At 37.2% G+C, this 13,487-nt stretch overlaps 1 protein-coding gene across 1 annotated transcript in view; it reads right to left on the bottom strand.

The window, feature by feature from the left end:
* LOC136880808 (protein YIPF6) overlaps window positions 1–13,487 on the bottom strand; it is a 32,025-nt gene that overhangs the window by 9,830 nt on the left and 8,708 nt on the right. Inside the window, exons 4-6 of the mRNA XM_067153344.2 lie at window positions 11,350–11,392; window positions 7,556–7,681; window positions 7,303–7,460 (exon numbers count right to left, since the gene is read on the bottom strand). Of these exons, the coding sequence (XP_067009445.1) occupies window positions 7,303–7,460; window positions 7,556–7,681; window positions 11,350–11,392 (327 nt within the window). The remainder of the gene's footprint in view (window positions 1–7,302; window positions 7,461–7,555; window positions 7,682–11,349; window positions 11,393–13,487) is intronic.

The raw sequence follows: 13,487 nt of genomic DNA, 5'->3' as shown, positions 1-13,487 counted from the left end.
AAAAACAAAAAAGTATCTTCACATCATGAAAATAACTTTAAAAATATAACTTACTTCTTGTGTAAAACCTCTTTGTCTAAAAGGTATATACCATGTATACAAATAAAATAAGAGTTTTGTATGTACTTTGGACAGAATTTTTGAACTTTAGAATGTATATATCGGTCACATCTAGAATAATAAGAAAAGTAATATTTTAATTTTTGTCATGTCCGTCTGTATGTCTGTCTGACTGTATTTATGTACGTATGCAAATCGAAAGAAATAGGCTGAATAGAATGTAATGAAAATCAGTATTTAAGGTCAAGGAAGAAAGCAACACAATCTAGGCTATAAATAATTTAATCCACATTGGGTGAAATAGTAGTTCATGGGAAAGTCTAAAAATTAATTCTCAAATATATCTCTTAATACAGGTCCTGTCAAAAACTTAAGTAAGAATGTTGTAGAAAATGACATTTTGGATCTTACGTGCAGTACAAATCGTTCCTGCGATGAATAATGAAGAAAATATTGAAGATGTTTTTAAGTCCTAGTGTCTTACCACTGCTAATGTTAATAATTATAACAGAGGACCTGTGCTGCTCCACAACATTCGTTATAAATAGTTCAGATAACGTGTCTTAATGTGCAATTGCTCCATGCACTGCCCAGGAAACTTTTGTATGTCTACTTTTAGGATTTGTATTACCTCTTAATTATGTGTCAAGCAAATTTTTTGTAGATTTCTTTATTGTGATGTTGACTGATATTTTACAAACTATTTTGTAGTTTTAGAGTTATTATTGTATGTTTAATTAAAAGTTTTAGTTTTATGTTATTTTGTTCGTGAAGCTTTGTCCGTGTTGTAACCCACATTGTCTGGGAAGTAGCTGATCCCTTCAAATAAATATTAAAAATAAGTGATAACTGTATGTATTTACCCGTCTCCCTATAGATATGATATACATCATTCCAATTGTCATTGAGACTGTCACCAATTAGCCTAGCAAACCCCAAAAACTGGGGATTCAACTCTAATCTTGATCATTTTGGATATTATCTTTTTCACCTCTTCTCAACTCCTATGGCGAAGGTGGCTGAACTTGGACTTCAATGTCATCCGGAGTGTCACTATTCATCTCAGTGGCCCAAAATTTATGGATACAACACTTATATAGGTCGTTTTTGGCTATTTTTATATGTCTCTCCCTCCCCACTCCACCCCCAGGAGTGCTAGGTGTGTCTTACTCCTACAGTATTTATCTCCAGATAGTATTAAGTCATATGTGTACCAAGGTTGTTTGAAATTGCAGGTTTGTCTATATTTGCCATCATATTTTAATCGTTTAGCTTTGCCGATATCTTTATATAAAGATATTGCTCCTTAACTGCGTGCAACCCACTAAGTACAAAATGTATTGCGGGCTAGGGTAAGCCTTCGCCTGCCATTAAATTGGAGTGGTCGTTTAGTGACTTGATTTTAGGACTCCTCAAAGTTGACTGAATTTAGAGACCTATCAATGCCTCATAATTCACCGTCAGGTAATTCCAGAGAGAATAAAACAAAAATTAAGGAAATCAGTCCAGCAGAACGGCCAGATGGACTGGATAAAGCTGTTTTTAGTAAACATTTTAAATATATAGATGTTAATGGCTTAAATCCCAATAACTATTTTTACAGTTTTCGGAGCCAAACGATATGCCAGAATTTAGTCCTGCATGAATTCTTTTACGTGCCAGTAAATTACCGACACGAGAATGACGTATCTGAGCACCTTCAAATACCACCAGATTGAAGCAGGATCGAACCTGCCAAGTTGGTGTCTGAGCCACTCAGCGTGGCACTTCTAATGTTGATTTTACCAAAGAATCCTTTGTAACAAATGCAGAAGGAATAGTTCATTCTGATCTTCCATGCCCCATACATTTTTATCACAGTAGGAAGGTTACACGTCTTGATACATGACGTAATGAACTAGAGCGAATAATAATAATAATAATCGTATGGCCTCAGCTACCGTTTGCAGACATTTCGATTTGACGCCATCTGGCTGTCTGCTCGTCAATTTCGACGTTCCGGTTTACTCTGTCTGCCATCTAGCGGACCTAGAGTAAACCGGATCTCTCTTGGGCGTCTATGGCTGAGATTTAATTAATTTTGTCGGGTAAATACCAAATGTATCACCAGAGATCTTTTACATGCCGACATCGTACGACATGGAGTGTCGAATGGACTTTTTTCCGCCCTTCAAAAATCCGACTACCTCTGCCGGAGCGAATGGAACAGCCCCTCTCTAAATACTGGTGGGGAGGAGCTGAGGAGTTAGATGGCTTTCTTCTTTACCTCCCCATTCCTCGGGACTATTCATAGCAGATAATTATTGGTACTTGATACAATCCTGTACAATACATATTGTGTACCAATTATTTTACAGACTGGAAGCAGCAATTTTGATGGCCCTGCAAAAAGTCACTTACAGGCAACTGAACTGAGGTTACTCAGCCCTTGTTTCCAAAAGACAAGGAAAGACAAAATAAGGAATGAGAATATCTGGCAACAAATTGGATTGGACAGGAATCAGTTGGAAACCTTAGAATTAAGCAGATACAATGGTATGAACATAAGAGAATGATGGCTCCAAACAGCACCTCAAGAACTTACTATGAAAGGATTGTTGGTAAGAGGCCCAGAGGAAACACAAATTTTCGAGGACCTAGCACAACATGATGAAAATTGACAGCAAAACATAGATCAACTGTGGATGGGCAGGACGAAGTGGAAAAGGCTTGTAAACACCCGCACCCAGCTTTCTTGAGCAAAGAACTGATGATGATGAATTGATACACTGGTCCATCACAATATTCGTTATTCGAGCTACTTGATCCATACTACGGAAGCCTTAATAGGAATGGGAGTTCATAGCCATGAATCAGATTATTTTACCAGACGAGTTACAGAGCCTATGTTGGGCTCATCATCCACAAACCAGTTCAAGAAATATTTACTTTCCATTTAATTGTGATTAATATTACTGTTAAAATTATGATTACGACTATCACAGTTTATTATTACTATTTTTAAATTTTTTCTTTTACAACTGCTTTGTGTCACACTGACACAGCTGGGTCTTATGGCAACGATGGGATAGAAAACAGTTAGGAGAGGGAAGGAAATGCCATGGCCTTAATTTAAGGTACAGCCCAAGCATTTGCCGGGTGTGAAAATGGGAAACCATGAAAAACCATCTTCAGGGCTGCCATCAGTGTGGAGTTCGAACCCACTATCTCCCAAATGCAAGCTCACAGCAGCGCAGCCCTAAATGCATGGCCAACTTGCTGAGTATATTATTATTATTATTATTATTATTATTATTATTATTATTATTTATTTAGATCATTTTTTTGCTTTTCTACCAGCTCAATATTTCTCCATTCTCAGAGATAATGCCTACTTTCTTCAACTGAAAACACCCTCCCATTAGACCTTTTATTAATCTTGGTCTGTAGCCTGGTGTGTGTGTCTTTAAGTATCTTAATTTTGTCTGTTTTACTCTTAAGAGCTAATGTTATTTGGAGTACTTTAATATTATCCTCAATTTCTGTAATCCATTTAATTTTGGTCTTACTATTCCATTTTTTTTCAATTATTCTTCTGCTAAAGAATTTGCTTTGTTCATGTTATTTATTTTATTATATCAAGCTGGTTCTTCATTAAGATTATAAGTTATAATTTGTCCTAAATACAGTAATTAAATTTATGAACAATTTTAATTTCTTATTACCGGTCGAGTTAGCCATGCGGATAGGGGCGCGCAGCTGTAAGCTCGCATCCAGGAGATAGTGGGTTCGAACCCCACTGTCAGCAGCCCTGAAGATTGTTTTCCATGGTTTCCCATTTTCACACCAGGCATATGCTGGGGCTGTACCTTAATTAAGGCCACGGCTGCTTCCTTCCCATTCCTAGGCCTTTCCTGTGTCATCGTCGTCAGAAGACCTATCTGTGTCTGTGCAACGTAAAGCAAATAGCAAAGAAAAAATCTTATCCAGCAATTGTTATTTTATTTACCAGTGGTGGATCAGAAAACATTATCTCAGTTTTTCAAAGGACCTATTTTTCATTCTTATTATTACCATCAAATTCATAATACAGTTACCTTAGAATTAAATAAATAAATAAACACACACATGGCTGATCAGTCAACGACAAGTTGATAGCTAGTTGATAATACTGTATTTTTTCATACCACTACCATAGTTGCACTTTCTGGGTGAAATCAGAAGTGCTTTGAGTGTAATGAGAATCCTCTGCTTTGACACTGCTTCCAAAAGGCAATCTTGTAGTTTTATGTGAGTGTTACATCAAGAATATAGCCTCGGGGCCTCTACATTTAGATGGAATCCAAAGCAGAGGAACATTCTTTTCATTTTAAAAATCCCATGTACAGTACTGTACGTCGGTCAGAAAACTCTGTATTCTTTCACACTGTATGAATTACTTTCTGAAGATAATTATGACACACTGTACTAATAACATTTTCTCTAAATATGAGTTCTTTAATATGAACATTCATGAACTGAACTCTTACATGCAATCCATGCTGGAATTCATGTCATGGAAACAGCAGATAAACAACTAATAAATGGATGAAAAGCCATGTTGTAAGTTTCACCGAGAGGAAAAGTCCCTTCAATTTTAATTAGTGTGTTCACTGAGTGAATGTACCTCATGGGGACTGCTATAAATATCTAGGTGTTAATATTACGAGAGATCTTCATTGGGGTACTGCATATAAAAATAATATTTTATGTGTAGGCGCCCTAACAAATGAAGGGACCGATTATCTCCTGGTATAAGGAGATCCCCTATACCAAGTGCCAACAGTCTCTTTGAGAGTGGATGAGCGGGTATGGGTAAGGGCACTCTACTGTCCTGGGGACAAGAAATTGTTCCCAAAGGTGGAGGAACCAGTTTGGTCAACGGCATTAGGATGCAGAAGGCAATGGGAAACCAGTGCATTAAAGATCCTGAGAGATATTCCAATAAATTCACATGGCATGGCTGCAAAGTCAAGATCAGAGCTGGCCGTGTGGATTGTCTACCTCTATTTGGAGATGACATCTTAAGAAGGAGAAATGCATTAATAAGGTTGTAATAATAAATAATAATAATAATAATAATAATAATAATAATAATAATAATAATAATAATTGTAATAATAAATTATTATTATTTAATATTATTATTTTAAAACAAGGTTGTAAATAAGTGTTACAGATCTCTTCATATGGTTGTAGAAAATATGTATAGAAGAGGGCATATAGGTCACTGGTAAGATGCCAGTAGGGTCTGGTTTCAGTGTATGTGACACTCATCAGGATTACTTGATTTGAGAACTCTAAAAAGACCCAAAGGAAAGCAGCATGATTTGTTCCATGCGATTTCAAACTAGTAGTGTTACAATCTTTACACTCATCTTTGTACTAGGAAGCTTTGGAAGTAAGGAGATGAGCTGCTCAACAAAGCAGAGATGGCATGGAATGACATTAGCAGAAGAATAACCTTGAGTGGAGTTTTTAAAAGAAGGAAAGAAGATAAAGTTGGAATTCAAGAGAACTAATTGGGACAAGTATTCATTCATAGAAGTAGGAATTGGAATAATTTACCAAGGGAGATGTTTGATAAATTTCCACCTTCTTTAAAATTATTTAAGAAAAGACTAGGTAAACAACTGATAGAGAATCTGCCACCTGGGCGACAGCCCTAAATGCAGACCTGTTGTAAAAGTAAATGTAATGAGAGGATGTGTGGAAGAGATGACTGAGCAAGTTAAGAATAACAAAATTCTCATTATTTGACAAATTGCTGTTCTCATCTTCTGTTTTTGTTGTTTTGGTAGCATCAGTCCAGGATAGAAATCAGTTATTTGTTTCCTCCAATTTTTTTTGTTTAAATGCCAATAAGGGATGATACCAGGGAATGAGACTCATAATAATAGTTATACTTAAACTACATTGCCATTAATGACCAGACACCCATAGGTGGCGCTGCTATGGTATCAGTAGGGTGTAGGTCTGCCCTTCGCCCTATCACAGCCTCTACTCTTCTAGGAAAACTTTCCACTAAGCAGATATCTGCAGGTATTTTCTTCTGTCCTGCAACGTGGTGAAAACTTTTGTAGCTGTTCTGGGGCTCTGTAAATAATCTCATAGATGCCCAGCTGGATTCAGATCATGGCTTTGAGCTGGCCATTCAATTTCATTCACTCTCATATCAGCAAACCACTCAGTTGTCGCCTTTACTTTACGAAAGGGTTCATATCATCTTGTAAATGAACAGGGACAGTTCCAAATTACTGTCACAGAATGGGTAGCACAGAATTGTCCAATCGGCAAAATAAAACCAGTGGACCAAGACGAAACTACACAAATAGTCTCACACTATCATGACTCTTCCACCAAATTTCACAGTATTCCATTAAGAAATGCTCACCTGACATTCACAAGGTCCTTACACATCCATCAGACTACCACAACAAGTAAAGTAATTCATTACTCCACATAACACTCTTCCATTGTTCTGGAATCCACAGGTGACATTGTTTTGCACCTCTGTAATATGCGGTGAGCATTCAGTTTAGTGATCCTTGGTTTTTTTTTTTTTTTGCTAGGGGTTTTACGTCGCACCGACACAGATAGGTCTTATGGCGACGATGGGATAGGAAAGGCCTAGGAGTTGGAAGGAAGCAGCCGTGGCCTTAATTAAGGTACAGCCCCAGCATTTGCCTAGTGTGAAAATGGGAAACCACGGAAAACCATTTTCAGGGCTGCCGATAGTGGGATTCGAACCTACTATCTCCCGGATGCAAGCTCACAGCCGCGCGCCTCTACGCGCACGGCCAACTCGCCCGGTGATCCTTGGTTTATGCACCACAAAATCGTGCAGGGAATTCAAGTGCAAACGCCTCCTGATGAATGGCACAAGTACTGCCATCACTTCCAGATGCCAATCAAAAGTCTGTTGGCACGGTTTCCAACGAAGCTTGTCAGAATGACTTTGTCACATGCACAGGCACTGATGGTCCCGGAACGACCTGCTGTCAACTGGAGATCTCGTCGCACATCCATTTCAAGCACTGCAGCAAGTAAATATGTTTACCAAGTGCTCACAGCCTTATACAGGCTCACAACTTGCTTGAGTGATGTATGGGATGTCTATTTTCCTTTCAAAGGGTCCAATCATTAATGGCAATGTAGTGTAGTGTACCATTACATCAAATAATTGTTTCTGCACTCTACTTTAAATTAAACAAGTCCACTTACCAAAAGTTGCCCAGCCAAAACCAAGCATTGTTACCACAAATCGTAATATAAATAAGTAGTGGTTCTGATCCACGAACAGAATAATTCTGCAGATGATGAGTGCTATTGTGGTAGGTAGAAGACAGTACCCCAGTACACACACACTTTGGAAGAAAGATCTGAGAGAGAAGAATAAAGATATCCAATCAGGGTCTTAAATATTACACTTTAAAAATTTCATACATACAGAGAGAAGATATTCATTATTACTTACATATTTCCACCAAGTAATTTTGAATTTAATGTGACTACCATGGAACCTATCCACACAATGACGAATACCTCTGCAACTTCTGGACCACCATCATTTTTATTCGATTCTGATGAACCTCTTAGCACCCTGTAATTAAATAACGTTTGTATATATAATTTGTCATGAAGGAAACTGGAGTAGAAAAACTGAACAACAAAAATGAGAAGAATAGACTAAGATGGTTGGATATGAAAAAAAAGAATGGAGGAGGGAAGGATACCAAAACAGAAGGTGGAGGCTAAGTTTGAGGGAAAAAGAGTAAGACGAGAGCGAGGTGGATAGATTTGATCCAGACCAGTATAAGAAGTAACCTGGGATGGAACAGAACTACAGAAGAAGAATGATGGAAGGAGAGAGGACAGTGGAGATGTACTATAAATGTCCCAAACTGTCAGGAAATTATGCTGATACATACTGTATTAACCCCATTGTAAGCCGACCTTTTTTAAATTTTTCCTCGGTTCAATAAATGCCTCAGGTTACAATCAGTATCGTTAACAAGGCCAGTAAAGTAGACGATAGGAAAAAGTCCCAAAAAGTAACACCAGAAACAGCCACAAATAAGTTTTTGTCATCACACAGACTCAGGCCCAGTTTCATCGACAGTTATAAAATACATGTACATACTAAAAAGTATATAAAGAACGACAATACAGGCTTTATAATGAAATTTATTTTATACAATAAAGAGTTGTTAGTTAATAACTTATTAAAATTAAGATATTCTTGAATTTCTTCAAACTTTTCCTGTGAAATATTATCCACACTTATAACACGTTAACTCTCGCAAGAGCTACAAACAATGGGAATCTAGAAGGCAGTGGCAGAACCAAGCGGCTTTTGAGAGTGCTCCAATGCAACTTTGTTTGAATACAGTTGTAAAACATTGTGCTTGTAGTCAACATTCACAGGTTGTCTCAACATCTGAATATTGGCAATCCCCATCGAAGAACAGGAAACTGTCCTTTATAGAGCTCCATCATCCTTTCCACACTGTTCTGTGTCTGATGTAGGTTATATTTTAATGGTTTAGAGGTCTTATTTCATGATAAAAATGTGGGTTTCAAAGATAACTTCTTAAAAGGTATTACCTATCAGGCCCAGACCCTTTGAAACTTGGCCCCACCTCAAACTGTGCTCTGATATAGATTTATTTAGATTTATTTATCAACAGGTTATTTTCCCAATTAAAGATGATTCAATAAAACATAATATTCAACAAATACCTACACCTTAAGTAAATAACACTAATTTCCTAAAATAATAACCAAGTTCAAACTAAATCTAGAGACCTTTTTATATGCATATTTACAAAACCTTAAAATAAATAAATAAAACTAAATTTCCTTAAATAATTGAGATTATTAAACTACATGTAGTAACTTTTACATATTTACATACTGTACCAGGAACTGTTCCAGCCCTATACATTGTTTTATAATTGCCAGAATATATGGAAAAGGGACGGCAATAATATGTGTTCGTATGCCCGACATCTTGTATGAGCAATGAACCTGCGGGTGACGTCATTGCCACATGTTGTGCGCCTTTCCCTCGAATGTACTGGAAGGAAAATGTCTAACTTTTTAGCCGATAAAGTTACGAAAATGATACATACATCATCGTGTAGCTCATGTTCTGAACGTAAACATATGTCAATTTCAATAAAATCCATCATGGCATTCAAGAGATATAGGCGAGAAAGGAATCACACTTCCCCCAGTGACATAGCAAGCAGCCTTAGGTCGTACAGAATATAAGCAGCAGACCAGACCGTAGCAATTCAGTTCGCATTCTACAAAACTGGCTCGCATGTCATGCTGCACACGAAGAGTCGAACTTAGTATTCATACTGCCGGACATCGTAATACTTAGATAATTTCGACGGCAAGTTGACACTTAGTTTCTGTGAATACCAGTGAGTAACTTATACATTGTTGGACTTGCAATTCGTCAGACATTCAAACTTAGGAAATTAACGTGTGTGTATAACATCAAAGTCATAAGTAACTACATCCCTGATTAAGAGGTTAGGATCATTAATCACTTGAACATTAATAGAAAAAGTATGCCTTCTGGCTGCAGCATATTCAAGTTCTATTGCCTTCAGGTAATTGGATTCTTGCAAGTGTACTATCTATTACACCTAAAACACCAGCAAAACAGCATTTCTCATAGAAGTCATGGATAACCTGTTGATGGTCTTCTACTGAAAGAAATACTAAGTAATATCATGGATGCTATCACTGCAGAAACTCTATTGACTGAAGCGTTTGAAATTCTAGCATTGTCTCCAACAAAGAATATGTGTAGGTCTCCAAACACTACATAAAAAATTGTTGTAAAATGTATTTACAAAGTTTTTGATCTTGAATGCGCTTGATGGCAGAGAAGATGATGATGCTCTGTACAAAGACAGTTTCAAAGAAATAAGTGACAATGAATTTGATTCATCTGATGGCAATGACTGACTAAACAATTAAATATCAGAAAATGTGTTCCTTATGTTCTAAGTGTCGACTCAGTTTAAAAGCTTTCCAGTCTGCCGAACACACAATTTCAATATATATATGACACTATAATATACCTGTAAAAAAGAAAAAGAAAGAAGAATAACATTATTAAACAAGGAATAATAATGTATATTTATTCTTTGTTTAATTATGTACCAGTACCTTTCATATATCTTTCGTGCCAGGGCTTAAAAGAGTGTAAGTCATGTTATGTTGGGTCCTCATAGTACAATTCACTGATTTATTTTTGAACAATGAACAGTATAAAACTATTATAAAATAATTAAATTAAATAATGAAAATAAATATATTTCTGAAATAAGTTTATGTTCTATTTATTTCAAAACCTCAACAATGAATGCTCTGTTAAAAAAAAATGCAAACCTCTGTCCTGAAATCTGGCTAGTTTTGACATACTCTTAAGCCCTGGCTTGAAAAATAATATTATCCTGGTCTCCACAAAATCACATTTTAAACAAATCATTTAATCTTCTCTCATCTTCACTTGGCACCCACAATTTTTCTCCAAAAGGCCCCATAGTGATATTCAACCACTCACCAAACCTCAAAAACATTCTCCCACACTATGAACAACACCAACCCTCACCCCGTTCTGGCTCTTTCCACTGTAAACACAACCGCTGCAAGACACCACCACCACCACCACCACCACCACCACCACCACCAAGTCTTACCGCATACAAGGTTGTCATAATAGCACTTCATCCAACATCATCTACCAGCTTTCTACTTTAGCTTAAGAACAAACACCAAATGAATATACAGCCAAAACAGAACATGCAAGACCCACAATATGGATCTTCCTGTCCCCGTTCACACCCAGCACCATCAAATAACATCTGACGAATCGTTTCATTGTAAAGTCCTTAAACATGTACCCACATTTTCCCACATTCTTGCCCTTAAAGATTCCAATGTTAGACATCAACTGGTGCTAAAGTCTAGGGAAACACCCAGCCTTAACATTAGACACTGCTTCTTTTTTCCATTCTCCTGTCTTGCCTATCTACCCACTCCCTTTATCCTATAACAGCATCCACAAATCAACAATGACCACTACAAAGACTGCAACCAAAAATGTTGGACCCATGTCTTTCTCTTCTGTGTACTCTGTCCACATACTTACATGGTGAGTGCCTGCTCTCCACCAGTTTTCTATATGTGTATGTACAGTTTTCAGCTTATATTACGTTACAAATAAAATCTAGTACTAATACTTACATTGCCATAAATGTGCACAGCACCAATGGTCCCCATAAATCCCCTGAAACATTTGAATTAACAATAAATGTACAAGAATAACATAATTACATTCAAACACCATACTAACTACTGGTCATTAAACACTGGTAAGAAACTTCTATGATACAGCCACATTACACTTCTTATACATCCTTCCCCAGGTCTACAGTTTCCTGTTGTGTTTTACTGGGAGAATTTCAGTAAGTCTTATTGGAAAACAGAAATTTTAAATCAACATTAATCAAAAGTTGAAGTCTGATTTAAAGATCTTAATATAAATGATTAAATAGTGATGGTCAGAGAGACTGAAAATTCAAAACTAGATTATGGTATTTGCATGCCACAACTCAAACAATGATACAGAATTAAGTGGCTACAATCAAAATCTAAATGAATAGCACAATAGAATTTATAACTGTTCTGTTAGAAAAACAAAGTTTTGATAACACTTAATGCTGAAAGCATACAACATTGAAATAATAGTTATGTATGGATGGTCCATGCAATGTCATAAAAACATTTATAATTCAGTATCAACAATTACCAACTGTTAGAAATGTAACCAATATCCTTAATTCACATAAATTCCAAACAAGAATACATTACATTCAACCAATTTAAACCTCTAATAATAATTTTTGATAACCATTAAGTAATTCCATATCAAGAGAATGTATGCAATATATAGTCGGCAGCGGCAGATACTTGTATTCGAGTAGGTCTATTCGTATTTTCCTTGCGATTCTTCCAATACGGGAATTCAGGAATGCAGATGCCTCTGACGGCTAAGGAGACCAATCCTGGCATGAAACATACGACCACACTGGTTGCACCATATAGAGGGTGGATGTCATGGTTGAGACTGGTGCCGTTTACACCTCTGTCGCTTTTCTGTTTCCTGTCTGTGATGCTCATACTCAAATTGTGCAGTAGCAGCTGCAGTAGTTGTGTGCCAGCAAGAGCAGTCTTCTGAAGTGATAAACAAAGTACTTGGATCAATGTCAGTACTCCTGGATGTCTTCTTAATGCGATTTTTATAGCGCTTCAGAGGGGACAATGGGGTCTCCTGCCTGTGCTGATTTCACTATACAGAATTTTTCGACGAAGCCTGTCATCTTTCATGTGCTGGACATGTCCAATCCATCCGAGTTGGTGACCAATGATGGTGGCCTCTATACTGTTCATCTTTGCCCTCTCTAGAACTGTTGATATATATCTCAGTTTCTGTTGATGAAAGTGTTCTAGTTTCTTTATGTCAAGGCGATGTAGAGTCCACGTTTCACATCCACAGAGCAGGGTGGAGATGACAACTGCTCGATATACCATCAATTTTGTACATATTCTTAGATCTTTATTCAGGAAGACCTATGTGTAAGACATTCAAAAGCTATATGGGCAGCACATATTCTACTCTCCACGTCCTTCTCCGTTGAGCAGTTACTAAATCTACGTGTTCTAAGATTCATACTGGAGACAGAAATACAGTACTGAAATCTTAAACGGCAAGTTCAGGAATGTAGATGGTTAGGCCAAATCATTCATGTGCCCTAATGAAACAGTTAAATGACATTTGCAGCTCATCAGGTGTATGAGCTGGAGAAGCGTTCTCATCCACATACTGTGGTTCAGTTACATGGGTGAGACTATTAATTCTTTCTGATCGGAGTCTGGCCAGTTTGAATAGCCCTCTATCAAGCCTAAAATTAAGTTCCGCACCTGTATTGTTCTCAGATGATGTCTTGTAGAGCATGGCTGCCAGGTACAGGGCAAAGCGTGTTGGTGCAAGTATGCAGATGCTATATCTTCTCAATTCTTCTACATGGCATTGAAACATGGACTCTTAGCACAGCTACAGAGGAGAGGATTAAAGCTTTTGAAATGCGGATGTATAGGCAGCTAGTGAGGATCTCATGGACAGACCACATCACGAATGAGGCAAGTTCTTCAGGTAATTAGTGTAACCTCAATTGATGATGCTTGTTAAAAAGAAGCAACTTTAATATCTTCCGCACATTGTCGGGGACAAGCAAAAATATCGGCTTCTACAAGTCATAACACAAAGAAAACTAGAAGGTAGAAGAGGACTCGGTAGAAGAAAAATATCCTGGTTGGTGATC

This window comes from Anabrus simplex, chromosome 9, assembly GCF_040414725.1.
Source record: "Anabrus simplex isolate iqAnaSimp1 chromosome 9, ASM4041472v1, whole genome shotgun sequence".
Lineage (NCBI taxonomy): Eukaryota > Metazoa > Arthropoda > Insecta > Orthoptera > Tettigoniidae > Anabrus > Anabrus simplex.
The sequence above is the reverse complement of the archived record's forward strand: the minus strand, read 5'-3'. Positions and strand labels throughout refer to the sequence as shown.